Source organism: Nerophis ophidion, linkage group LG04, assembly GCF_033978795.1.
Source record: "Nerophis ophidion isolate RoL-2023_Sa linkage group LG04, RoL_Noph_v1.0, whole genome shotgun sequence".
Taxonomy (NCBI): Eukaryota; Metazoa; Chordata; class Actinopteri; order Syngnathiformes; family Syngnathidae; genus Nerophis; species Nerophis ophidion.
This window is the reverse complement of record NC_084614.1, coordinates 83,952,506-83,978,518: the sequence shown is the minus strand read 5'-3', so window position 1 is coordinate 83,978,518 and position 26,013 is coordinate 83,952,506. Positions and strand designations below refer to the sequence as shown.

Here is a 26,013-nt window from a genome sequence, read left to right as displayed (position 1 = left end):
CAATGGATGGGCATGGCTGAAGAAAAGTGCGTATCTATGGAGGACTAAAGGTGTGTATGTCTGCATATTTCACTCAATCAATCAATGTTTATTTATATAGCCCTAAATCACAAGTGTCTCAAAGGGCTGCACAAGCCACAACCACATCCTGGGTTCAAATCCCACATGAGGGCAAGGAAAAACTCACAACCCAGTGGGATGACAATGAGAATCCTTGGAGAGGACCACCGCAGATGTGGGTGAGCGACCGGTGCAATGGACGTCGAGTGGATCTAACATAATAGTGAGAGTCCAGTCCATGGTGGATCTAACATAATAGTGAGAGTCCAGTCTATAGTGGATCTAACATAATAGTGAGAGTCCAGTCCATAGTGGATCTAGCATAATAGTGAGAGTCCAGTCCATAGTGGATCTAGCATAATAGTGAGAGTCCAGTCCATAGTGGATCTAACATAATAGTGAGAGTCCAGTCCATAGTGGATCTAACATAATAGTGAGAGTCCAGTCCATAGTGGATCTAACATAATAGTGAGAGTCCAGTCCATAGTGGATCTAGCATAATAGTGAGAGTCCAGTCCATAGTGGATCTAGCATAATAGTGAGAGTCCAGTCCATAGTGGATCTAGCATAATAGTGAGAGTCCAGTCCATAGTGGATCTAACATAATAGTGAGAGTCCAGTCCATAGTGGATCTAACATAATAGTGAGAGTCCAGTCCATAGTGGATCTAACATAATAGTGAGTCCAGTCCATAGTGGATCTAACATAATAGTGAGAGTCCAGTCCATAGTGGATCTAACATAATAGTGAGAGTCCAGTCCATAGTGGATCTAACATAATAGTGTGAGAGTCCAGTCCATAGTGGATCTAACATAATAGTGAGAGTCCAGTCCACAGTGGATCTAACATAATGGTGAGAGTCCAGTCCATAGTGGATCTAACATAATAGTGTGAGAGTCCAGTCCATAGTGGATCTAACATAATAGTGAGAGTCCAGTCCATAGTGGATCTAACATAATATTGTGAGAGTCCAGTCCATAGTGGATCTAACATAATAGTGAGAGTCCAGTCCATAGTGGATCTAGCATAATAGTGAGAGTCCAGTCCATAGTGGATCTAACATAATAGTGAGAGTCCAGTCCATAGTGGATCTAACATAATAGAGTCTAGTCCATGGTGGATCTAACATTTTAGAGTCTAGTTCATAGTTGGTCTAACATAATATTTTGAGAGTCCAGTCCATAGTGGATCTAACATAATAGAGTCCAGTCCATAGTCGATCCAACATAATAGAGTCTAGTTCATAGTGGATCTAACATAATAGAGTCTAGTCCATGGTGGATCTAACATTTTAGAGTCTAGTTCATAGTTGGTCTAACATAATATTTTGAGAGTCCAGTCCATAGTGGATCTAACATAATAGAGTCTAGTTCATAGTGGATCAAACATTTTAGAGTCTACTTCATAGTTGGTCTAACATAATATTTTGAGAGTCTAGTCCACAGTGGATTCAACATAATAGAGTCCAGTCCATGGTGGATCTAATATATTAAGAGTCTAGTTCATAGTGGGTCTAACATAACATTTTGCGAGTCCAGTCCATAGTGGATCTAACATAATAGAGTCTAGTTCATAGTTGGTTTAACATAATATTGTGAGAGTCCAGTCCATAATGGATCTAACATAATAGAGTCTAGTTCATACTGGATCCAACATAATAGAGTCTAGTCCATGGTGGATCTAACATAATAGAGTCTAGTTCATAGTGGGTCTAACATAATAGTGTGAGAGTCCAGTCCATAGTGGATCTAACATAATAGTCTAGTTCATAGTGGGTCTAATATAATATTGTGAAAGTCCAGTCCATAGTGGATCTAACATAATAGTGAGAGTCTAGTCCAGGGGGTCTCAAACATGCGGGTCAATTGCAGTCCGCGAGACGTTATTTTGCAGCCTGCACTTTGATATGACAATTTATTGTTGGTGCGGCCCGCGAGTTTAATATGAACAGTTCTTGACAGCGTCATACTTGTCATCGTTCCAAACCTTCCCGGAAGTCCCCTGGCTTTCAGGACATCCATTCTTACGAGTTCTCTCCCGATTTGTCACTGTCAATAGCGCCCTCTACGTCCTCTAAAGTCAGCGTGCAAGCCTTTTAGTATGTTGCATCTAGCTGTGCAGTACTATAGCAAGACATATTTGATCAACAGCCATACAGGTTACACTGAGGGTTGTGATAGAAACAACTTTAACAGTTACAAATATGCGCCAGACTGTGAACCCACACCAAACAAGAATGACAAACACAATTCAGGATAAAATCCGCACCGTAATACAACATCAACCTTAAGACCAGGGGACGTCCACACCCAACTTCTCACGGACTTGACTTCCTCTGTGTGACGGAAACATGGCTGAGAGCCGGTGAGTCCGCCCCTCTTAATGAACTTCTGCCTCCGGAGTGTTCCCTACTTTAATTCTCCGCGGTCGTCCGGTCGAAAAGGACGGGGATTAGCAGTCGTTTTTAAAAAATGACTTCAGATGCTTCGAACTGTGCCTGTTTGAGCTGGAGGGGGCGTGGCCTCCAGCTCCAGCTGAATTTCGGGAGAAAATTTCTTCCGGGAGGTGTGCTGAATTTCAGGAGTCTCCCGGAACTTATCTGGTAGCACTTTGGAGCATCGTCTGACTCGAGTGGTTCCTTTTGAACTACTTCTATGAGTGACAAAAATCAATCTCCTACAGTGTTTTTTTTTTTGTGTTTTTTTATGTCCGTTCCGTGACGTCCACACCCAAGACAATGAAGCATTAAAAAAAAAAGAGGGCGGCAATAAAAGGACAAAGGCGAGGCTGTGAGGACGCCATAAACGCTCGCTGGTGTTCAGGTTTGATCACACGCTCGCCCTCGCACCGCCGGGAACGTCTCAGGTCTTCAGGTGACATCTTTTTCCTCTGATTGACTTCTCTCGATGCCTCACTGCGAATAATTTGGTCGTCTTTTTCACCAGGAAGACGACAATGAAGTCCTGCTGTCTGCTCGTGTTGCTCATCTGTGGCGCTCAAGCGCAAAGTAAGTTCGCAGGGCTCTCCAAAGTGCGGTCATCCTATAGTCAAAATAAAAACATCCCAGATTAGAACATTACACACACAAAAAAAATTTTGGGGCAATTTTGGGAGAAATTTTAAGTTTGCATGCTCAAGTTAACCTGCTAACAGTAAACATGTAGCAAGTATACATGACTGAAAGGGTTGGCTGAAAAATGGCAAAAAAAAAAAATGTTTGCGTGCTAACAGTTAGCAAAGGTCAAATAACAAGTCATATGACTACGAAGCATATATGTGTCAAATTTGCTTTAAAAAAAAGGGGGGGAAAAACAATTACAGTAGCATATACTAAGTTGTATGACTCGAAAGGTTATGGCTGCAAAATTTGCTGAACAATTTAACATGCTAACAGTTAGCATGAGTCAAGTACCAAGTTAAAAGAGCCTGAGGCTATAAAATTAGCTAAAGGAGTTAGCATGCTATTGCCAGGAGGATGTAATGCATGTACATGCTAACAGGTGTACTTCTGTAAAATTGGATTTTAAAAAGTTAGCATGCTAATGTTAGCATGCTGAAAATGCATTAGCATGCTAACAGCTTGCACGTGTCAAGTACAAAATTGTAAGACCCGGAGGTTTACTTCTGTTAAATTGGATTTTAAAAAGTTAGCATGCTAATGTTAGCATGCTGAAAATGCACTAGCATGCCAACAGCTTGCACGTGTCAAGTACAAAATTGTAAGACCCAGAGGTGTACTTCTGTTAAATTGGATTTTAAAAAGTTAGCATGCTAATGTTAGCATGCTAAAAATGCCTTAGCATGCTAACAGCTTGCACATGTCAAGTACAACATTTTCTGAACCTGAGGTGTGCGGCTGTAAAATTGGATTTAAAAAGTTAGCATGCTAATGTTAGCATGCTGAAAATGCATTAGCATGCTAACAGCTTGCACGTGTCAAGTACAAAATTGTAAGACCCGGAGGTGTACTTCTGTTAAATTGGATTTTAAAAAGTTAGCATGCTAATGTTAGCATGCTAAAAATGCCTTAGCATGCTAACAGCTTGCACATGTCAAGTACAACATTTTCTGAACCTGAGTTGTGCGGCTGTAAAATTGGATTTAAAAAGTTGGCATGCTAATGTTAACATGCTAAAAATGCCTTAGCATGCTAACAGCTTGCACGTGTCAAGTTCAAATTTGTAAGACCCTGAGGTGTATGGCTGTGAAATTGGATTTTAAAAGTTAGCATGCTAATGTAAGCATGCTAAAAATGCCTTAGCATGCTAACAGCTTGCACATGTCAAGTACAACATTTTCTGAACCTGAGGTGTGCGGCTGTAAAATTGGATTGAAAAAGTTGGCATGCTAATGTTAGCATGCTAAAAATGCCTTAGCATGCTAACAGCTTGCACGTGTCAAGTTCAAATTTGTAAGACCCTGAGGTGTACGGCTGTGAAATTGGATTAAAAAGTTGGCATGCTAATGTAAGCATGCTAAAAATACCTTAGCATGCTAACAGCTTGCACATGTCAAGTACAAAATTTTCTTAACCTGAGGTGTACGGCTGTAAAATTGGGTTTAAAAAGTTGGCATGCTAATGTTAGCATGTTGAAAATGTGATAGCATGCTAACAGCTTGCATGCGTCAAGTACAAAATTATAAGACCCTGAGGTGTACGGCTGTAAAATTGGATTAAAAAAGTTGGCATGCTAATGTTAGCATGCTACAAAATGCTTTAGCATGCTAACAGCTTGCACATGTCAAGTACAAAATTTTCTGAACCTGAGGTGTACGGCTGTAAAATTGGATTTTAAAAGTTGGCATGCTAATGTTAGCATGCTGAAAATGTGATAGCATGCTAACAGCTTGCATGCGTCAAGTACAAAATTATAAGGCACTGAGGTGTACGGCTGTAAAATTGGATTAAAAAAGTTGGCATGCTAATGTTAGCATGCTGAAATGTGTTAGCATGCTAACAGCTTGCACGTGTCAAGTACAAATTTGTAAGACCCTGAGGTGTACGGCTGTGAAATTGGATTTTTAAAGTTAGCATGCTAATGTTAGCATGATGAAAATGTGATCGCATGCTAACAGCTTGCATGCGTCAAGTACAAAATTATAAGACCCTGAGGTGTACGGCTGTAAAATTGGATTAAAAAAGTTGGCATGCTGAAATTTTTTAGCATGCTAACAGCTTGCACGTGTCAAGCACAAAATTCTAAGACCCTTGAGGTGTGCGGCTGTAAAATTGTATTTAAAAAGTTAGCATGCTAAAAATATGTTAGCATGCTAACAGCTTGCACGTGTCAAGTACAAAATTATAAGAACCTAAGATGCGCGGCTGTAAAATTGGATTTTAAAAGTTAGCATGCTAATGTTAGCATGCTGAAAATGTGATCGCATGCTAACAGCTTGCATGCGTCAAGTACAAAACTATAAGACCCTGAGGTGTAGGGCTGTAAAAGTGGATTTAAAAAGTTAGCAGGCCAATGTTAGAATGCCAAAAATGCGTTAGCATGCAAACAGTTTGCAACTGTCAAGTACAAGATCATAAGACCCTGAGGTGTGCGGCAGTAAAATTGGATTTAAAAAGCTAACATGCTAATGTTAGCATGCTAACGTATTTCAGCATGCTAAAAGTACAAAATTATATTATTAATTATATTATCAATTATATTATTAATTATTATAATGATATTATTAATCGTACACCCTGGGGTGTACGGCTGTAAAATTGGATTTAAAATTTAGCATGCTAATGTTAGCATGCTAAAATATTTTTAGCATGCTAACAGCTTGCACGTGTTTCGTCGCATTCCAAGGTGTCGCCATCGAGGCCACGCCAGGTGCCGACTTGCACGGAACCATCCACACCGAGCTGGACCAGACCGTGTCCCTGCTGTGTCGCGCCCTGGAGGAGGGGGCGGAGCTTGTGTGGCGCAGGAACGGCGCCGTGGTCCGCCTGACGCCGGAGAACCAGCGGGGCAACAGCAGCGTGTGCGTCATGCCCGTCTTGCACCAGGACAACGGCGCCACCTTCAGCTGCCACCTGGGGGAGAACACCACCGTCCAGGACGCCGTCACTTTAAATGTCACATGTGAGTCCTTTATTTGTTTACACCTTACTTCCTGTGGTTCCATGCCCATATTAGGACTGTCACCATACTGATTCACCGATACTGGAGTCTTGTGTATTGGCCGATACCAATGTTGATATCATACTTGTTCTAATTCACCCCTGTGGCCTTGTTTACATGTTACTTCCTGTGGTTTAATGCCCATATTAGGGCTGTCGCCATACTGATTCTCCGATACTGGAGTCTTGTGTATTGGCCGATACCAATGTTGATACCTCTGTGGCATTGTTTACACGTTACTTCCTGTAGTTCCATGCCGATATTAGGGCTGTCGCCATACTGATACACCGATACTGGAGTCTTGTGTATTGGCCGATACCAATGTTGATATCATACTTGTACTAATTCACCTCCGTGGCATTGTTTACACGTTACTTCCTGTGGTTTAATGCCCATATTAGGGCTGTCGCCATACTGATTCTCCGATACTGGAGTCTTGTGTATTGGCCGATACCAATGTTGATACCTCTGTGGCATTGTTTACACGTTACTTCCTGTAGTTCCATGCCGATATTAGGGCTGTCGCCATACTGATTCTCCGATACTGGAGTCTTGTGTATTGGCCGATAGCAATGTTGATATCATACTTGTACTAATTCACCTCTGTAGCATTGTTTACACGTTACTTCCTGTGGTTCCATGCACATATTAGGGCAGTCGCCATACTGATTCACCGATACTGGAGTCTTGTGTATTGGCCGATACCAATGTTGATATCATACTTGTACTAATTCACCTCTGTGGCATTGTTTACACGTTACTTCCTGTAGTTCCATGCCCATATTAGGGCTGTCGCCATACTGATTCACCGATACTGGAGTCTTGTGTATTGGCCGATACCAATGTTGATACCTCTGTGGCATTGTTTACACGTTATTTCCTGTGGTTCCATGCCCATATTAGGGCTGTCGCCATACTGATTCACCGATACTGGAGTCTTGTGTATTGGCCGATACCAATGTTGATATCATACTTGTACTAATTCACCTCTGTGGCATTGTTTACACGTTACTTCCTGTAGTTCCATGCCCATATTAGGGCTGTCGCCATACTGATTCAACAATACTGGAGTCTTGTGTATTGGCCGATACCAATGTTGATACCTCTGTGGCATTGTTTACACGTTACTTCCTGTACTTCCATGCCCATATTAGGACTGTCGCCATACTGATTCACCAATACCGGAGTCTTGTGTATTGGCCGATACCAATGTTGATATCATACTTGTACTAATTCACCTCCGTGGCATTGTTTACACGTTACTTCCTGTAGTTCCATGCCCATATTAGGGCTGTCGACATACTGATTCACCGATACTGGAGTCTTGTGTATTGGCCGATACCAATGTTGATACCTCTGTGGCATTGTTTACACGTTACTTCCTGTAGTTCCATGCCCATATTAGGGCTGTCACCATACTGATTCACCGATACTGGAGTCTTGTGTATTGGCCGATACCAATGTTGATATCATACTTGTACTAATTCACCTCTGTGTCATTGTTTACACGTTACTTCCTGTGGTTCCATGCCCATATTAGGGCAGTCGCCATACTGATTCACCGATACTGCAGTCTTGTGTATTGGCCGATACCAATGTTGATATCATACTTGTACTAATTTACCTCTGTGGCATTGTTTACATGTTACTTCCTGTACTTCCATGCCCATATTAGGGCTGTCGCCATACTGATTCAACGATACTGGAGTCTTGTGTATTGGCCGATACCAATGTTGATATCATACTTGTACTAATTCACCTCTGTGGCATTGTTTACACATTACTTCCTGTAGTTCCATGCCCATATTAGGACTGTCACCATACTGACTCACCCTTACTGGAGTCTTGTGTATTGGCCGATACCAATGTTGATATCCTACTTGTACTAATTCACCTCTGTGGCATTGTTTACATGTTACTTCCTGTAGTTTAATGCCCATATTAGGGCTGTCGCCATACTGATTCACCGATACTGGAGTCTTGTGTATTGGCTGATACCAATGTTGATATCATACTTGTACTAATTCACCCCTGTGGCATTGTTTACATGTTACTTCCTGTAGTTCCATGCCCATATTAGGGCTGTCGCCATACTGATTCACCGATACTGGAGTCTTGTGTATTGGCTGATACCAATGTTGATATCATACTTGTACTAATTCACCCCTGTGGCATTGTTTACATGTTACTTCCTGTAGTTCCATGCCCATATTAGGGCTGTCGCCATACTGAATCACAGATACTGGAGTCTTGTGTATTGGGCGATACCAATGTTGATATCATACTTGTTCTAATTCACCCCTGTGGCATTGTTTACACGTTACTTCCTGTAGTTCAATGCCCATATTAGGGCTGTCGCCATACTGATACACCGATACTGGAGTCTTGGGTATTGGCCGATACCAATGTTGATATCATACTTGTACTAATTTGTGGAAAGTTAGAAAAAGGTGTGGTCAAGTAAAATGAGTCAAACGGAGAACAATGGCGGGTGTGGAAAACACTAACATATTTATTATTCACCGCCTGAAATGGATTTATGCTGTTTTCAAGTTGAAGTGGAGTGGTAATTGTTTCTTTTGGCCACACCTCGTCGTCAGTCGTTCCTGAAGTTAAGTTTCCAGTTAAAAGATGCGGACACGCTTGTTACTGGATACTTTCTGATACGCTTCTGCCTTGAAGACTTTGTGTGCTTAGCTGTCGTGTAGCTGCATGTTTACCTTTTGTAAATGACTTGACTAAAACAGAAGAACTTGTGTTCTACTCGGAGGACATTTCGACAGATGGGCTGCTTGTATCAGACACATAATCCCATATTTGGTTGTTTTTTTTTAATGATATCAAATCGACATCTGATATCATTGGATCGGGGGGACTCCTGGTATGAAAACATTTACAATTACCCATCTTGGGGTGGGAATCTTTGGGCCACCTAACGATCTGTTCTGATACAGATTCCTGGGGCAACGATTCGATTCAGACTCTAGTCTTGCTTCTAAATGATTCTCGCAATTTATTATTAGGTATAGAAGTTAGAGTGAATATATATATATATATATATATATATATATATATATATATATATATATATATATATATATATATATATATATATATATATACACACACAAGCGTGTGTGTCTGTTTGTGGCTACATATACAGTATATATATACACACATATATATATATATATATATATATATATATATATATATATATGTGTATATGTATGCGGTATGTATGGTGTATGTATGTATATATATGTATATATATATATATATATATACATATATATGTATATATATATATATATATATATACATATATATATTCATATATATATATATACATACATATAGTGTTGTATTATTATTATTACTATTATTGTATTTATTATACATGATTGTATTAGTATGTGTCCTATGTGGGTTAAATAAAGTGTATAAAACCTAAGTTGTGTCCTCAGTTCCTCCCGTGCTGTCGGGATCAGAGGAGATGTCCGTGGAGGAAAAGTCGCCTCTCGTCCTAAACTGCGATACCTTGGCCAACCCGCCCGTATCGTCCCCGCTGTGGACCCTCAACGGCAGCGCAGTGGACCTCCTGGCGGGCGGCTTCTCGGTGACCAACGACGGCTCGAGCAGCCGACTGAGCTGCGGCGCCGTGGACAGAGTCCTGCATGAAGGCCGGTACCAGTGCACGGTGGACTCTCCTCTCCACGGAACCAGGACCAGGGTCTTCCGGGTCACGGTCACAGGTGAGTGGTGGTGGTCTGGACTCTCCACGTGATGTCACTGATTCTTCTTGTCTTTTCTGACCTGCAGACAAGACCACCAAGTTCCCTCTGATGCCCATCATTGCAGGTGTGGTGGTGGTCTTCCTCACGGGGGTCTTTGCCATCTTCTCTCGCTGGGACAGAATCACAAAGGTAATGTTACACACCAGACTTTTAGGACCCTAGTAATGTTACACACCAGACTTTTAGGACCCTAGTAATGTTACACACTATACTTTTAGGACCCTAGTAATGTTACACACCAGACTTTTAGGACCCTAGTAATGTTACACACTATACTTTTAGGACCCTAGTAATGTTACACACCAGACTTTTAGGACCCTAGTAATGTTACACACCAGACTTGTAGGACCCTAGTAATGTTACACACCAGACTTTTAGGACCCTAGTAATGTTACCCACCAGACTTGTAGGACCCTAGTAATGTTACCCACCAGACTTTTAGGACCCTAGTAATGTTACACACCAGACTTTTAGGACCCTAGTAATGTTACACACCAGACTTTTAGGACCCTAGTAATGTTACCCACCAGACTTTTAGGACCCTAGTAATGTTACCCACCAGACTTTTAGGACCCTAGTAATGTTACCCACCAGACTTTTAGGACCCTAGTAATGTTACCCACCAGACTTTTAGGACCCTAGTAATGTTACCCACCAGACTTTTAGGACCCTAGTAATGTTACACACTATACTTTTAGGACCCTAGTAATGTTACACACCAGACTTTTAGGACCCTAGTAATGTTACACACCAGACTTGTAGGACCCTAGTAATGTTACACACCAGACTTTTAGGACCCTAGTAATGTTACACACCAGACTTTTAGGACCCTAGTAATGTTACACACCGGACTTTTAGGACCCTAGTAATGTTACCCACCAGACTTTTAGGACCCTAGTAATGTTACCCACCAGACTTGTAGGACCCTAGTAATGTTACACACCAGACTTTTAGGACCCTAGTAATGTTACACACCAGACTTTTAGGACCCTAGTAATGTTACCCACCAGACTTTTAGGACCCTAGTAATGTTACCCACCAGACTTTTAGGACCCTAGTAATGTTACACACTATACTTTTAGGACCCTAGTAATGTTACACACCAGACTTTTAGGACCCTAGTAATGTTACACACCAGACTTGTAGGACCCTAGTAATGTTACACACCAGACTTTTAGGACCCTAGTAATGTTACACACCAGACTTTTAGGACCCTAGTAATGTTACACACCAGACTTGTAGGACCCTAGTAATGTTACACACCAGACTTGTAGGACCCTAGTAATGTTACCCACCAGACTTTTAGGACCCTAGTAATGTTACACACTATACTTTTAGGACCCTAGTAATGTTACACACCAGACTTTTAGGACCCTAGTAATGTTACACACCAGACTTGTAGGACCCTAGTAATGTTACACACCAGACTTTTAGGACCCTAGTAATGTTACACACCAGACTTTTAGGACCCTAGTAATGTTACACACCGGACTTTTAGGACCCTAGTAATGTTACCCACCAGACTTTTAGGACCCTAGTAATGTTACCCACCAGACTTGTAGGACCCTAGTAATGTTACACACCAGACTTTTAGGACCCTAGTAATGTTACACACCAGACTTTTAGGACCCTAGTAATGTTACCCACCAGACTTTTAGGACCCTAGTAATGTTACCCACCAGACTTTTAGGACCCTAGTAATGTTACACACCAGACTTTTAGGACCCTAGTAATGTTACACACCAGACTTGTAGGACCCTAGTAATGTTACACACCAGACTTTTAGGACCCTAGTAATGTTACACACCAGACTTTTAGGACCCTAGTAATGTTACACACCAGACTTTTAGGACCCTAGTAATGTTACCCACCAGACTTTTAGGACCCTAGTAATGTTACCCACCAGACTTTTAGGACCCTAGTAATGTTACCCACCAGACTTTTAGGACCCTAGTAATGTTACCCACCAGACTTTTAGGACCCTAGTAATGTTACCCACCAGACTTTTAGGACCCTAGTAATGTTACACACTATACTTTTAGGACCCTAGTAATGTTACACACCAGACTTTTAGGACCCTAGTAATGTTACACACCAGACTTGTAGGACCCTAGTAATGTTACACACCAGACTTTTAGGACCCTAGTAATGTTACACACCAGACTTTTAGGACCCTAGTAATGTTACACACCGGACTTTTAGGACCCTAGTAATGTTACCCACCAGACTTTTAGGACCCTAGTAATGTTACCCACCAGACTTGTAGGACCCTAGTAATGTTACACACCAGACTTTTAGGACCCTAGTAATGTTACACACCAGACTTTTAGGACCCTAGTAATGTTACCCACCAGACTTTTAGGACCCTAGTAATGTTACCCACCAGACTTTTAGGACCCTAGTAATGTTACACACTATACTTTTAGGACCCTAGTAATGTTACACACCAGACTTTTAGGACCCTAGTAATGTTACACACCAGACTTGTAGGACCCTAGTAATGTTACACACCAGACTTTTAGGACCCTAGTAATGTTACACACCAGACTTTTAGGACCCTAGTAATGTTACACACCAGACTTGTAGGACCCTAGTAATGTTACACACCAGACTTGTAGGACCCTAGTAATGTTACACACCAGACTTTTAGGACCCTAGTAATGTTACACACCAGACTTTTAGGACCCTAGTAATGTTACACACCGGACTTTTAGGACCCTAGTAATGTTACACACCAGACTTGTAGGACCCTAGTAATGTTACCCACCAGACCTTTAGGACCCTAGTAACGTTACACACCAGACTTTTAGGACCCTAGTAATGTTACACACCAGACTTTTAGGACCCTAGTAATGTTACACACCAGGCTTTTAGGACCCTAGTAATGTTACACACCAGACTTTTAGGACCCTAGTAATGTTACACACCAGACTTTTAGGACCCTAGTAATGTTACACACCAGACTTTTAGGACCCTAGTAATGTTACACACCAGACTTTTAGGACCCTAGTAATGTTACCCACCAGACTTGTAGGACCCTAGTAATGTTACCCACCAGACTTTTAGGACCCTAGTAATGTTACACACCAGACTTTTAGGACCCTAGTAATGTTACCCACCAGACTTTTAGGACCCTAGTAATGTTACCCACCAGACTTTTAGGACCCTAGTAATGTTACCCACCAGACTTTTAGGACCCTAGTAATGTTACACACCAGACTTTTAGGACCCTAGTAATGTTACACACCAGACTTTTAGGACCCTAGTAATGTTACCCACCAGACTTGTAGGACCCTAGTAATGTTACCCACCAGACTTTTAGGACCCTAGTAATGTTACACACCAGACTTTTAGGACCCTAGTAATGTTACCCACCAGACTTTTAGGACCCTAGTAATGTTACCCACCAGACTTTTAGGACCCTAGTAATGTTACCCACCAGACTTTTAGGACCCTAGTAATGTTACCCACCAGACTTTTAGGACCCTAGTAATGTTACACACTATACTTTTAGGACCCTAGTAATGTTACACACCAGACTTTTAGGACCCTAGTAATGTTACACACCAGACTTGTAGGACCCTAGTAATGTTACACACCAGACTTTTAGGACCCTAGTAATGTTACACACCAGACTTTTAGGACCCTAGTAATGTTACACACCGGACTTTTAGGACCCTAGTAATGTTACCCACCAGACTTTTAGGACCCTAGTAATGTTACCCACCAGACTTGTAGGACCCTAGTAATGTTACACACCAGACTTTTAGGACCCTAGTAATGTTACACACCAGACTTTTAGGACCCTAGTAATGTTACCCACCAGACTTTTAGGACCCTAGTAATGTTACCCACCAGACTTTTAGGACCCTAGTAATGTTACACACTATACTTTTAGGACCCTAGTAATGTTACACACCAGACTTTTAGGACCCTAGTAATGTTACACACCAGACTTGTAGGACCCTAGTAATGTTACACACCAGACTTTTAGGACCCTAGTAATGTTACACACCAGACTTTTAGGACCCTAGTAATGTTACACACCAGACTTGTAGGACCCTAGTAATGTTACACACCAGACTTTTAGGACCCTAGTAATGTTACACACCAGACTTTTAGGACCCTAGTAATGTTACACACCGGACTTTTAGGACCCTAGTAATGTTACACACCAGACTTTTAGGACCCTAGTAATGTTACACACTATACTTTTAGGACCCTAGTAATGTTACACACCAGACTTTTAGGACCCTAGTAATGTTACACACCAGACTTGTAGGACCCTAGTAATGTTACACACCAGACTTTTAGGACCCTAGTAATGTTACACACCAGACTTTTAGGACCCTAGTAATGTTACACACCAGACTTGTAGGACCCTAGTAATGTTACACACCAGACTTTTAGGACCCTAGTAATGTTACACACCAGACTTTTAGGACCCTAGTAATGTTACACACCGGACTTTTAGGACCCTAGTAATGTTACACACCAGACTTGTAGGACCCTAGTAATGTTACCCACCAGACCTTTAGGACCCTAGTAACGTTACACACCAGACTTTTAGGACCCTAGTAATGTTACACACCAGACTTTTAGGACCCTAGTAATGTTACACACCAGACTTTTAGGACCCTAGTAATGTTACACACCAGACTTTTAGGACCCTAGTAATGTTACACACCAGACTTTTAGGACCCTAGTAATGTTACACACCAGACTTTTAGGACCCTAGTAATGTTACACACCAGACTTGTAGGACCCTAGTAATGTTACACACCAGACTTTTAGGACCCTAGTAATGTTACCCACCAGACTTGTAGGACCCTAGTAATGTTACCCACCAGACTTTTAGGACCCTAGTAATGTTACACACCAGACTTTTAGGACCCTAGTAATGTTACCCACCAGACTTTTAGGACCCTAGTAATGTTACCCACCAGACTTTTAGGACCCTAGTAATGTTACCCACCAGACTTTTAGGACCCTAGTAATGTTACCCACCAGACTTTTAGGACCCTAGTAATGTTACACACTATACTTTTAGGACCCTAGTAATGTTACACACCAGACTTTTAGGACCCTAGTAATGTTACACACCAGACTTGTAGGACCCTAGTAATGTTACACACCAGACTTTTAGGACCCTAGTAATGTTACACACCAGACTTTTAGGACCCTAGTAATGTTACACACCGGACTTTTAGGACCCTAGTAATGTTACCCACCAGACTTTTAGGACCCTAGTAATGTTACCCACCAGACTTGTAGGACCCTAGTAATGTTACACACCAGACTTTTAGGACCCTAGTAATGTTACACACCAGACTTTTAGGACCCTAGTAATGTTACACACCAGACTTTTAGGACCCTAGTAATGTTACCCACCAGACTTTTAGGACCCTAGTAATGTTACACACTATACTTTTAGGACCCTAGTAATGTTACACACCAGACTTTTAGGACCCTAGTAATGTTACACACCAGACTTGTAGGACCCTAGTAATGTTACACACCAGACTTTTAGGACCCTAGTAATGTTACACACCAGACTTTTAGGACCCTAGTAATGTTACACACCGGACTTTTAGGACCCTAGTAATGTTACACACCAGACTTGTAGGACCCTAGTAATGTTACCCACCAGACTTTTAGGACCCTAGTAACGTTACACACCAGACTTTTAGGACCCTAGTAATGTTACACACCAGACTTTTAGGACCCTAGTAATGTTACACACCAGACTTTTAGGACCCTAGTAATGTTACACACCAGACTTTTAGGACCCTAGTAATGTTACACACCAGACTTTTAGGACCCTAGTAATGTTACACACCAGACTTTTAGGACCCTAGTAATGTTACACACCAGACTTGTAGGACCCTAGTAATGTTACACACCAGACTTTTAGGACCCTAGTAATGTTACCCACCAGACTTGTAGGACCCTAGTAATGTTACCCACCAGACTTTTAGGACCCTAGTAATGTTACACACCAGACTTTTAGGACCCTAGTAATGTTACCCACCAGACTTTTAGGACCCTAGTAATGTTACCCACCAGACTTTTAGGACCCTAGTAATGTTACCCACCAGACTTTTAGGACCCTAGTAATGTTACCCACCAGACTTTTAGGACCCTAGTAATGTTACACACTATACTTTTAGGACCCTAGTAATGTTACACACCAGACTTTTAGGACCCTAGTAATGTTACACACCAGACTTGTAGGACCCTAGTAATGTTACACACCAGACTTTTAGGACCCTAGTAATGTTACACACCAGACTTTTAGGACCCTAGTAATGTTACACACCGGACTTTTAGGACCCTAGTAATGTTACCCACCAGACTTTTAGGACCCTAGTAATGTTACCCACCAGACTTGTAGGACCCTAGTAATGTTACACACCAGACTTTTAGGACCCTAGTAATGTTACACACCAGACTTTTAGGACCCTAGTAATGTTACACACCAGACTTTTAGGACCCTAGTAATGTTACCCACCAGACTTTTAGGACCCTAGTAATGTTACACACTATACTTTTAGGACCCTAGTAATGTTACACACCAGACTTTTAGGACCCTAGTAATGTTACACACCAGACTTGTAGGACCCTAGTAATGTTACACACCAGACTTTTAGGACCCTAGTAATGTTACACACCAGACTTTTAGGACCCTAGTAATGTTACACACCGGACTTTTAGGACCCTAGTAATGTTACACACCAGACTTGTAGGACCCTAGTAATGTTACCCACCAGACTTTTAGGACCCTAGTAACGTTACACACCAGACTTTTAGGACCCTAGTAATGTTACACACCAGACTTTTAGGACCCTAGTAATGTTACACACCAGACTTTTAGGACCCTAGTAATGTTACACACCAGACTTTTAGGACCCTAGTAATGTTACACACCAGACTTTTAGGACCCTAGTAATGTTACACACCAGACTTTTAGGACCCTAGTAATGTTACACACCAGACTTTTAGGACCCTAGTAATGTTACACACCAGACTTTTAGGACCCTAGTAATGTTACACACCTGACTTTTAGGACCCTAGTAATGTTACACACCAGACTTTTAGGACCCTAGTAATGTTACACACCAGACTTTTAGGACCCTAGTTATGTTACACACCAGACTTTTAGGGCCCTAGTAATGTTACACACCAGACTTTTAGGACCCTAGTTATGTTACACACCAGACTTTTAGGACCCTAGTAATGTTACACACCAGACTTTTAAGACCCTAGTAATGTTACACACCAGACTTTTAGGACCCTAGTAATGTTACACACCAGACTTTTAGGACTCTAGTAATGTTACACACCAGACTTTTAGGACCCTAGTAATGTTACACACCAGACTTTTAGGACCCTAGTGATGTTACACACCAGACTTTTAGGACCCTAGTGATGTTACACACCAGACTTTTAGGACCCTAGTAATGTTACACACCAGACTTGTAGGACCCTAGTGATGTTACACACCAGACTTTTAGGACCCTAGTGATGTTACACACCAGACTTTTAGGACCCTAGTAATGTTACACACCAGACTTGTAGGACCCTAGTAATGTTACACACCAGACTTGTAGGACCCTAGTAATGTTACACACCAGACTTTTAGGACCTTAGTAATGTTACACACCAGACTTTTAGGACCCTAGTAATGTTACACACCGGACTTTTAGGACCCTAGTAATGTTACACACCAGACTTTTAGGACCCCACTTCTCCTAGCTTGTCCCCGCAACACTGATACTTTTATCCACATAGTCAGCGATCCTGTTCTGTCTCCCTGTAATGTTTGTCTAATCTTGAATGGGATTGTGCTGAAAATTTTAATTTTCCTGAAGGAACTCTCCTGACGGGATAAATAAAGTACTATCTAATCTAAGTGTACATCAACAACGCTGATACTTTTATCCATATAGAGTACATCAATAACACTGATACTTTTATCAATATAGAGTACATTAATAACACTCATACTTTTATTAATTATAGAGTACATCAACAACACTGATACTTGTATCCATATAGAGTACAACAACACTGATACTTTTATTAATTATAGAGTACATCAACAACACTGATACTTTTATCAATATAGAGTACATTAATAACACTCATACTTTTATTAATTATAGAGTACATCAACAACACTGATACTTTTATCCATATAGAGTACATCAATAACACTGATACTTTTATCAATATAGAGTACATTAATAACACTCATACTTTTATTAATTATAGAGTACATCAACAACACTGATACTTTTATCCATATAGAGTACATCAACAACACTGATACTTGTATCCATACAGAGTACATCAATAACACTGATACTTTTATCCATATGGAGTACATCGATAACACTGATACTTGTATCCATATAGAGTACATCAATAACACTGATACTTATATCCATGTAGAGTACATCAATAATACTGATACTTGTATACGTATAGAGTACATCAATAACACTGATACTTGTAGCCGTATAGAGTACATCAATAACACTGATACTTTTGTCTGTATAGAGTACATCAATAACACTGATACTTTTATCCATATAGAGTACATCAACAACACTGATACTTTTATCCATATAGAGTACATCAATAACACTGACACTTTCCTCCATATAGAGCACATCAATAACACTGATACTCTTGTCCATATAGAGTACATCAACAACGCTGATATTTTTATCCATATAGGGTACATCAACAACACTGATACTTTTATCCGTATAGTGTACATCAACAATGGTGATACTTTTATCCATATAGAGTACATCAACAACACTGATACTTTGATCCATATAGAGTACTGATATACGTGTATCTATATAAAGTACATCAACAACACTGATGCTTTTATTCATATAGAGTACATCAATAACACTGATACTTGTATCCATATAGAATACATCAATAACACTGATACTTTTATTCATATAGAGTAGATCAACAACGCTGATACTTTTATCCATATAGAGTACATCAATAACACTGATACTTGTATCCATATAGAATACATCAATAACACTGATACTTTTATTCATATAGAGTAGATCAACAACGCTGATACTTTTATCCATATAGAGCACATCAATAACACTGATACTCTTGTCCATGTAGTGTACATCAATAACACTGATACTTTTATACATATAGGGTACATCAACAACACTGATACTTTTATCCGTATAGTGTACATCAACAATGGTGATACTTTTATCCATATAGAGTACATCAACAACACTGATACTTTTATCCGTATAGTGTACATCAACAACACTGATACTTTTATCCATATAGAGTACATCAACAACACTGATACTTTTATCCATATAGAGTACATCAATAACACTGATACTTGTATCCATATAGAATACATCAATAACACTGATACTTTTATTCATATAGAGTAGATCAACAACGCTGATACTTTTATCCATATAGAGCACATCAATAACACTGATACTCTTGTCCATGTAGTGTACATCAATAACACTGATACTTTTATACATATAGGGTACATCAACAACACTGATACTTTTATCCGTATAGTGTACATCAACAATGGTGATACTTTTATCCATATAGAGTACATCAACAACACTGATACTTTTATCCGTATAGTGTACATCAACAACACTGATACTTTTATCCATATAGAGTACATCAACAACACTGATACTTTTATCCGTATAGTGTACATCAACAACACTGATACTTTGATCCATATATCTATATAAAGTACATCAACAACACTGATGCTTTTATTCATATAGAGTGCATCAATAACACTGATACTTTTATCCATATAGAGTACATCAACAACACTGATACTTGTATTCATATAGAGTAGATCAACAACGCTGATACTTTTATCCATATTGTGTACATCTATAACACTGATACTTTTATCCATATAGAGTACATTAACACACTGACTTTTTTATCTATATAAAGTACATTGATTACACAGATACTTTTATCCATACAGAGAACATTAACACACTAAAATGTTCATCCATAAAGAGTACATCAATTAATACTGATACTTTTATCCATATTAAGTACATCAACAACACTACTTTTATCCATGCAGAGTACAAAAACAACACTGATACTTTTATCCATATAGAGTACATCGATAACACTGATACTTTTATCCAAGGTAAAAATGAGACAAGTATCAGTGTATATCAGTGGTATTGATGTACTCTGAGTACAGCAATAACACTGATACTTTTATCCGTGTAGTGTACATCAACAACACTGATACTTTATCCATATAGAGTACATCAATAACACTGATACTTGTATCCATATAGAGTACATCAATAACACTGATACTTGTATTCATGTAGAGTACATCAATAACTGATATTTTTATCCATATAGAGTACATCAACAACTCTGATACTTTTATCCATATAGAGTACATCAATAACACTGATACTTTTATCCATATAGAGTACATTAACAACACTGAAACTTTTATTCATGTAGAGTACATCAATAACACTGATACTTGTATCCATATAGAATACATCAATAACACTGATACTTTTATCCATATAGAGTACATTAACAACACTGATACTTTTATTCATGTAGAGTACATCAATAACACTGATACTTTTATACATATAGAGTACATTAACAACACTGATACTTTTATTCATGTAGAGTACATCAATAACACTGATACTTTTATACATATAGAGTACATTAACAACTCTGATACTTGTATTCATGGAGAGTACATCAATAACACTGATACTTTTATACATATAGAGTACATCAATAACACTGATACTTTAATCCATATAGAGTACATCAATAACACAGATACTTTTATACATATAAAGTACATTAACAACACTGATACTTTTATTCATAGAGAGTACATCAATAACACTGATACATTTTTCCATATAGTGTACATCAAAAACACTGATACTTTTGTCCGCATACAGTATATCAATAATACTGATACTTTTATCCATATGGAGTACTGATACTTTTTTCCATATAGAGTACATCAACAACACTAATACGTTTATCCATATAGAGTACATCCATATAGGATATCACCAACAACGCTGATACTTTTATCCATATAGTGTACATCAAAAACACTGATACTTGTGTCCTTATAGAGTACACCGATAACACCGATACTTGTATCCATATAGAGTACATCAATAACACTGATACATTTATACATATAGAGTACATCAATAACACTGATGCATTTATACATATAGAGTACATCAATAACACTGATACTTTTATACATATAGAGCACATCAATAACACTGATACTTGTATCCATATAGAGTACATCAATAACACTGATACTTTTATACATATAGAGTACATCAATAACACTGATACTTTTATACATATGGAGTACATTAACAACACTGATACTTGCATTCATGTAGAGTACATCAATAACACTTATACTTTTATACATATAGAGTACATTAACATCACTGATACTTTTATCCATATAGAGTACATCAACAACACTGATACTTTTATCCGTATAGTGTACATCAACAACACTGATACTTTGATCCATATATCTATATAAAGTACATCAACAACACTGATGCTTTTATTCATATAGAGTACATCAACAACACTGATACTTTTATCCATATAGAGTACATCAACAACACTGATACTTGTATTCATATAGAGTAGATCAACAACGCTGATACTTTTATCCATATTGTGTACATCTATAACACTGATACTTTTATCCATATAGAGTACATTAACACACTGACTTTTTTATCTATATAGAGTACATTGATTACACTGATACTTTTATCCATACAGAGAACATTAACACACTAAAATGTTCATCCATAAAGAGTACATCAATTAATACTGATACTTTTATCCATATTAAGTATATCAACAACACTACTTTTATCCATGCAGAGTACAAAAACAACACTGATACTTTTATCCATATAGAGTACATCGATAACACTGATACTTTTATCCAAGGTAAAAATGAGACAAGTATCAGTGTATATCAGTGGTATTGATGTACTCTGAGTACAGCAATAACACTGATACTTTTGTCCGTGTAGTGTACATCAACAACACTGATACTTTATCCATATAGAGTACATCAATAACACTGATACTTGTATCCATATAGAGTACATCAATAACACTGATACTTGTATTCATGTAGAGTACATCAATAACGGATATTTTATCCATATAAAGTACATCAACAACGCTGATACTTTTATCCATATAGAGTACATCAATAACACTGATACTTTTATCCATATAGAGTACATCAATAACTGATATTTTTATCCATATAGAGTACATCAACAACGCTGATACTTTTATCCATATAGAGTACATCAATAACACTGATACATTTATACATATAGAGTACATCAATAACACTGATACTTTTATACATATAGAGCACATCAATAACACTGATACTTGTATCCATATAGAGTACATCAATAACACTGATACTTTTATACATATAGAGTACATCAATAACACTGATACTTTTATACATAAAGAGTACATTAACAACACTGATACTTGTATCCATATAGAGTACATCAATAACACTGATACTTTTATACATATAGAGTACATCAACAACACTGATACTTGTATCCATATAGAGTACACCAATAACACTAATACTTTTATACATATAGAGTACATTAACAACACTGATACTTGTATTCATGTAGAGTACATCAATAACACTGATACTTTTATACATATAGAGTACATTAACATCACTGATACTTTTATCCATTTAGAGTACATTAACAACACTGATACTTGTATCCATATAGAGTACATCAATAACACTGATACTTTTATACATATAGAGTACATCAATAACACTGATACTTTTATACATATAGAGTACATTAACAACACTGATACTTGTATCCATATAAAGTACATCAATCACTGATACTTTCACAGTGTACATGAGTTAATAACACATAATAACAATAACTCTTTCCCACAGTGCTGCAAGTGAACAATCGCCATGAAGATTCCTGCAGGAGCAACAGACTGTGATTATTACTCCCCTTTATTAGAGTGTCTAATTTTATACCCCAATTATTTATACAAACTTACTAACAGGAAGTAAATGTTGACATGTCGCATTTTACCAATAAAGTCCTCCTTCTAAAAATGATTGTTTTTATATCAAAGACAAAAGTTTCGTCGCAACAAAGTCGGGACGTTTCCACTTTTCCGCTGAACTTTAAATCCTGACTCAAACGGTGCGGACGCAGGCTCGTTAAAACGGCGTTACACATTTACTTTTAACGAGACCCGAGGAGCCTGTCAACGTTCAAGGTCACGGCTTTCTCGCCAATAAAAGCCAAATAACGGAGCGGCGGCGGGCGTGGCGAGCGAGTCAAAGATGCTGCGAGGCTCGATTACGCCTCAGTTTGAAAACCTCATCAAGTTAACTATCGACAGAGAAATATGAGGATTCTTGAAATAAGTCATAAATCTGCCATTTCCTCCTACAAAACATGTTATAAAGTCAAAGCAAAGTGTTGCCAATAGTTGTGATTAAACTACTTCAACCTGACATTTGCTGCACCTTTTCATTGATTAATTGTGCTTTAAAGGCAGACTGGAACCCACAACCACCCAGTCTGATAGTTTATATATCAAACATGAAATACTAACATTGCAACACATGCCAATACGGCCGCTTTAGTTCAATTAATAATGGAGACGTCAAAGAAGAAAGATGTAGGTGGCAACACAAACACAGCCGGTGTTTCCTTGTTTACATTCCCCAAGGTGAAGCTTTACTATGGAACAGAGCGGTCAAGCGAACGTGGCTCCCGACCACATGTCAACCGGCAGGTTTCGGTGAGAAAATTGTGGTAATAAGTCGGCTTTTACCGTAGTTATGAGCGGAGCTTGCGTCTTCCTGCAGCTGCGGACTGTTACCTCCTCCCACCGGAGACACTGGCGGTCCCCACACCCGTGGCCACACTCCTCCGACTTTCAGGTAGCATATAATCTCACTAAAACACTAGTAACACAATAAGCAGATAAGGGATTTTCCAGAATTATCCTAGTAAATGTGTCTAATAATAATAATAATAATAATAATGGATTAGATTTATATCGCGCTTTTCTATTGTTAGATACTCAAAGCGCTCACAGAGTGAAGTGAATTATATTTATATAGCGCTTTTTCTCGAGTGACTCAAAGCACTTTACATAGTGAAACCCAATATCTAAGTTACATTTAAAGCAGTGATGGTGGCACTGGGAGCAGGTGGGTAAAGTGTCTTGCCCAAGGACACAAGGGCAATAACTAGGATGGCACGAGTGGGAATCGAACCTGCAACCCTCAAGTTGCTGACACGGCCACTCTACCAACCGAGCTAAACCGCCGGTACCATATAATCTCACTAAAACACTAGTAACACAATAAGCAGATAAGGGATTTTCCCGAATTATCCTAGTAAATGTGTCTAATAATAATAATAATAATAATAATGGATTAGATTTATATCGCGCTTTTCTATTGTTAGATACTCAAAGCGCTCACAGAGAAGTGGGAACCCATCATTCATTCACACCTGGTGGTGGTAAGCTACATCTGGGGTAGACTGACGGAAGCGTAGCTGCCAGTTTTTGCCTACGGCCCCTCCGACCACCACCTATCATTCATTCATCATTCATTCACCAGCGTGAGCGCCACCGGGGGCAAAGGGTGAAGTGCCCTGCCCAAGGACACAACGGAAGTGATTTGGATGTCAATAGGTGGGAAGCGAACCTGCAACCCTCAGGTTTCTGGCACGGCCGCTCTACCCACTACAACATGCCGCCGCAAATAATAACATCCGAATCGCTCTTACTGACCTTGCATATTTTTTTTCCCCAGTCCTTCACTCTTACTTTCCTCATCCACGAATCTTTCATCCTCGCTCAAATTAATGGGGAAATTGGCGCTTTCCCGGGATGAATCGCTCTAGCTGCTGGTGGCCATGATTGTAAACAATGTTCAGATGTGAGGAGCTCCACAACCCGTGACGTCACGCGCACATGGTCTTCTACTTCCGGTACAGGCAAGGCTTTTTTATTAGCGACCAAAAGTTGCGAACTTTACTATCGATGTTCTCTACTAAATCCTTTCAGCACAAATATGGCGAAATGATGAAGTATGACACATAGAATGGAGCTGCTATTAAATAAGAACATCTCATTTCAGTAGGCCTTTAAATGTAAACCTATTCAAACTAATAACTATTCGTTTCAAGCGATGATGTGAATGTTGTCTATCTGTGTTGGCCCTGCGATGAGGTGGCGACTTGTCCGGGGTGTACACCGCCTTCCGCCCGAATGCAGCTGAGATGGGCTCCAGCACAACCAAAAATTGTCGGCTTCTTCACGCGACGAAGCCGGCCTACTTCACCACAGCCTGTGGTCTGTTGCCCCACAGGCTGTGTTGGCAACGACCAGGCCGAGTTACACCCACCCTCTTGTGGAAGTGTGTTTTGCTTATTGCTTGTTATTTAATTAACATTATCACACGTGTGTTTGTCGCCATCATGTGGTCAGGGCGGTTACTACATTTTGGAGAAGTGTGTACTTTGAATCCAATTATATTTACCGGAAGTTGCACAAATCTACGGTGCCAGAACGTACTCTATGGTGGTTATTTTCAAAGACATATTGTGTATACCGTATTTCCTTGAATTGCCGCAGGGCATATAGTACGCGCCTGCCTTGAATTACTGCCTGGTCCAACTCGCGACGTCACCGGTGACACTTCCACTGTCACCATTTTCAAAATGGAGGAGGCTGAGTTCAATACCGGTCATTTGAAATCGCATAAAGGGAAGATTAAGGAGCTATTCAGTAGGATTTAAGGTCCAAGCTTACATCACACTCAAATTGTTACTGCATGCCTTTGGTAAGTGCCGGAGTGAGAAGAGTTTTTA

The 26,013-nt window shown here is 39.4% G+C and overlaps 1 protein-coding gene across 1 annotated transcript in view; it reads left to right on the top strand.

Moving 5' to 3' along the window:
- Positions 1 to 23,228, top strand: part of tmigd1 (transmembrane and immunoglobulin domain containing 1) — a 23,323-nt gene extending 95 nt beyond the window's left edge. The window contains exons 1-7 of the mRNA XM_061899406.1: positions 1 to 239; positions 2,795 to 2,933; positions 3,006 to 3,067; positions 5,865 to 6,140; positions 9,647 to 9,934; positions 10,002 to 10,105; positions 23,058 to 23,228. The exon at positions 1 to 239 is cut by the window's left edge and continues 95 nt beyond it. Of these exons, the coding sequence (XP_061755390.1) occupies positions 3,016 to 3,067; positions 5,865 to 6,140; positions 9,647 to 9,934; positions 10,002 to 10,105; positions 23,058 to 23,069 (732 nt within the window). The 5' untranslated portion in view covers positions 1 to 239; positions 2,795 to 2,933; positions 3,006 to 3,015 and the 3' untranslated portion in view covers positions 23,070 to 23,228. The remainder of the gene's footprint in view (positions 240 to 2,794; positions 2,934 to 3,005; positions 3,068 to 5,864; positions 6,141 to 9,646; positions 9,935 to 10,001; positions 10,106 to 23,057) is intronic.
- Positions 23,229 to 26,013: the final 2,785 nt, after the last annotated feature.